This window comes from Mizuhopecten yessoensis, unplaced genomic scaffold, assembly GCF_002113885.1.
Source record: "Mizuhopecten yessoensis strain PY_sf001 unplaced genomic scaffold, ASM211388v2 scaffold10997, whole genome shotgun sequence".
Classification (NCBI taxonomy): Eukaryota; Metazoa; Mollusca; class Bivalvia; order Pectinida; family Pectinidae; genus Mizuhopecten; species Mizuhopecten yessoensis.
Window position 1 is genome coordinate 107,616 of NW_018408827.1, and position 4,375 is coordinate 111,990.

General features: G+C 34.6%; 1 protein-coding gene across 1 annotated transcript; it reads left to right on the forward strand.

Annotated features, from left to right (window-relative positions):
* Positions 1–508: 508 nt before the first annotated feature.
* On the forward strand, positions 509–3,737 carry LOC110464487 (carbohydrate sulfotransferase 15-like). Its single transcript, XM_021519736.1, has 3 exons — positions 509–647; positions 1,996–2,155; positions 3,651–3,737. The coding sequence occupies exons 1-3, from the start codon at positions 509–511 to the stop codon at positions 3,658–3,660; spliced, it is 309 nt and encodes a 102-aa protein (XP_021375411.1). The 3' UTR covers positions 3,661–3,737.
* Positions 3,738–4,375: the final 638 nt, after the last annotated feature.

A 4,375-nucleotide genomic window follows, 5' to 3' on the forward strand; every position in this document is an offset into this window, starting at 1 on the left:
AGAATAATTATAAAGTATCGGTGTACAAATAGACCCTTGGCCAGATATAACAACACCATACCGTAGAAGTTGAAAAGTAATATATTTAACAGTTATAACGTAAACAATAGTGGATACGAAGAGACAAATTACACTTTAGTTATAAGGTAGTTTTCTCACAGTAAGGGTAATTAAAGCTCGTTTACCCGCTAAATCACCCCAGTCATGCAAATCAGTGTACGCAGTCTGCGCATGCGCCATGAAATATTAGTACAGGCATTCAGAGACCGCATTTACCGTTGATCCTTATTTGTTAATATCTTTTGCACAACAAATCAAGTTTAAGAACAGACCCACAGGATTATACATGTATCCGATGATAAACACAATTACATACATAAATAATCATATAAAAGGTAATATACTAAAGATAGTTGTTAGATCATATATGAATAACATGATTAAAGTGTTGCCACCAAATGAAAAAACGTGCGGTACAATTCAATATATTAAATTTAATTAAATAAGCATGTATCTTGTAGAACCTTACCAAGCACGGAATTGGGACGATTATGTCAATTACTTCGACAGCACAGCAAAGAAAATACAACATTTGCTGACTGGTACGACATTGGCGGAGAAAAAGCGTAGTAGAGAAATCATCACGGGTATGTATTGATGTAGTGTATCAGTCATTGTTATCTGGTGTAGAATACATGATGGTGAATAACGTACAATGGATATTAAATAATCTACGTGCAAATACGAAATATACCACATATATTCCTTACACCGCGACTTAAAGGCAAGTCCACACACTATAAACGTGTGTTGTTGGTAACTTCAAATACAGACATACGTGAGGTAATATGTTCTTTATTAACATGTTATAATATGTTATAATCGATGCATCATTTTATGATGATTAATAAGCTACAATAAAAACAACGTCAGACAGCACGATGCGGAAGACAGAAAAAAAATGTCACGTTCCCGTAACATTTGTTTGTTTTGGGTTTATCTTCCTCACAACGGCCATGGTGATATGAAGACGCGTGCCTAGGGAGACACCGCCTATAACAGAAAGTACATAGAAAGGACAGAAGACAGGAACGATAGGAAATAAAAAAAAAAGATCCCAAGTTTTGGAATTGGGCAGTAGATCAACTATAGTTCCCTGCATGTCCCGACCGTAGACGACACTGAAGAACCTCCACGATTATGCAGGGGTCCCACATTAATGCGACCATTACGATCAAGCAGTGGGATACAGCAAGCGTATTCTTTTTGCCGAACCAGCAAGGGTTTTCCCCGTAGCTGCTGTTGATACTGTTTTGTTTGTTTCATTATTATTAATATTTCTCATAGAAGTCCTGCAAGGTTTGGATATTTTTTTCAAAAATTGATTTATTAAAGCTATAGTCATGCCGGAAACTTACTTACAGTTTTTGGCAGGATTGCGGGAAGCCTTAATCTTCGAAAACAAATCAAACATATACTTTATTTGGAGGTTGTTCATTGAAGGTTTTTCCCATCAAACCACTAATAAGTTATGTTATGCGAGACTATCAGGATCAATTGGTTTTTGTTTCCGAAAAAACATCCGGTTCACCTGGTTTTGCTTCTGAAGAAACCATCCGGATCACCTGGTCTTGATTTTGAAGAAACCATCCGGATCACCTGGTCTTGCTTTTGCAGAAACCATCCGGATCACCTGGTCTTGCTTTTGAATTTACCATCCGGATCAACTGGTCTTGCTTTTGAAGAAACCATCCCGTGCACCTGGTTTTGCTTCTCGAGAAATCACCCGGACAACCTTGCTTTGCTTCTGTAGTTTATATTTGTGTCGTATAGGGAGGGGTCATGATCGTCTTTCATATTTGTTGTCGTATCTGGTTGGCTCCTTATTGCTATTCTGTGTGTTATTGCTTGGAAATATTTTTGTTAATGTTTTTTTAATTGTATACTATTTCTTAAAAATGCCGATTTACTATGCCAGTTCCGTTGACATTCCAGGAGAGGCGTCGACCTCGAATTTATGGGACAATCGATGGTGGTGGAACTATGCAGTGAACCAGTATGATTCTGAACCTCCGGCTCTGACAAACGCCAATTATATACACCGTTTAATGCCCAATCTGAAAATGATTATCATACTCCGGAACCCTGTGTCAAGGTAAGGGCCTAGTGTTCATCTCCGTTTATAATACAAGAATATAAACTGTATTTACTTTTTTGAAATAAGGCATTACCACTTATATTAATCGTTCTTGTTTAATCTCCATTGTGTACGTGTTCATGAGGTAGTTAATATTGTGGTGTCCCACCAGCTAGTTGTGTTGTCATTAAGCATTGACGTCATCAACTCGTCCTTGTATGTTGCCATTGTACCTACCATTTCTCTTACTGTTTTAATATACACAGTAACACAACCATTTATGAAACTTTCACAGCCAATCGTCTTTCGTGGTGTTGTATTTAGATTTAACGTCCTATTAACGACTTTTGTCATTTAAGGACGTGACTTCACTGTTACCTTGTGTGTTGTTTTCCATTTTACCCAGTAACAATACAAAAAGTAAGAGTAAACTTGGTGATAAATTCCAGAAAACCATATTTATTATTCAGGTTGTATTCTGACTACTTAGCTGTTAGCGAAGGAGAAGTGTCGCCAAAACGATTCCATCAAGAAGTGCTAAAGGAAATACGTTCATTCCAGAACTGTTCCATTTACCACGATATTAGATACTGCCTGTATCATAACTCTTTTAATGAGGTTATCATACGTCATCAATACCTTTTAATGAAATAATCATACGCCATCAATATATCGCAAATAGTATTGTAGGTGGTTTATAGGTTCCCCAGGTTCAAAATATACAAATAACACCAATATATTACATATAATAGGTCACCTATTGACACAATATAGTATACCTTTTTTAGTTGCAACGGGAAGGATAACACTAATTCAACACAATTTGGACTAAGTCATCTGGTTCAAAACCTGAAACACAAACACAAACTTTCAAAAAGATCGCAATTCAAAACAATTGTTTTATGAATAAATATTCAAAATGATCGTCTTATGACAGCTATCACAAAAAAAGGTACATTATTTAAGGTGGGTTTTTTTCAACGTTCATGAGGTCATATCAACATTGGTTCTCAGGACATATTCCAATGATCGCGTTCTTATATTTACATTATTATTTGAATTTTCCGATGCAATCATACAAAATAAAATACAGATTTGTTTTCCTATTGGAACAGTGTGTTTTCGCGGTAAAATGTAAAACCGCCGGGGTCTTAGCGACAGCATGACTACAAAACAAACAAAATAAAGTTCCATTTTCAAAACTTCAATTTGTAGAATTTATATAAGTCGTATATTTTATCAGATACTTTACACACCTTATTTAAGCTTACTTTCCTTATAGCTAACAGCTTTATGAATTCGAGGAGGGTTTTTTATTAGCCCTTTACGTTCTTTTACATGTATATATATTTTTAAATGAATAAAAATAGAGATGAAAATATACCTCAGGCATATGTCAAAATCAAAATATAAGTATGTCCTTGTAAAAGAACCTTCTTTTTTATTCAATATTTCGTTGATGGAATGGGTTTCTTAGTACAAAATATAATGTATTATGATTATTGTTTTGTAGGCTAATGTGACTAGCTCGGTACCCCTAAGCAATGGGTTCTATGTGGTATTCATCAAAGAGTATATGAAGTTTTTCCATCGAAACCAGTTTCATATAATACGACTTGACGAGTATTCCAAGAACAAGTTGGAGGTCATGAGGAATATTTTTCGCTTTCTAGATGTGAGTATGTATTTTATTACATATGGATGCATATGCTTTCTTAAATTGTTCATGCTTTACCTGTTTCTGTAGTCGTTCAAGGCGAAGCGTCAAGGGTTATTTTTTACGACCACTTGATCATCAGTACACATAGCATTTTACTCGTTTGCTTTTAAATGCATTATCAAACATGATCGTTGTGAGTTCATCGGTAACACTAATTATAACGCACTTTAATTCAATGTAGTAACAAATACATTATGTGAATTGATGAAATATGTGAAATGTGATTATAAATAGAAATGTTCTAGGTTCAGTGGTTACTTAAAATTAACTCTTGGTAAACCTGTATTTACTTCAATTAACTTCAGTAATATATACTTTTGTAAACTAATGAAAAAAATTGTCGAAGAACGTGGGAGTTAATACTTAGAAATGTAATAAGTTCCATTTGAAACGCAGATGTCAACAACCTGATTTTGATAATTTAATATTTGAATGATGAGTTTAACTGCTTATTTAAAAACAGTTTACATGACATCATCTTATTTATTTAGGGAACGTTGAACAACGAGTAAGAAATA

What these genes read in the sequence shown, in the direction of transcription:
- LOC110464487 (XM_021519736.1), top strand. Translation starts at nt 509, where the DNA reads ATGTATCTTGTAGAACCTTACCAAGCACGGAATTGGGACGATTATGTC. An exon ending in TAGTAGAGAAATCATCACGG is followed by an intron (nt 648 to 1,995) that starts GTATGTATTGAT and finishes TTGACATTCCAG; the next exon opens with GAGAGGCGTCGACCTCGAAT.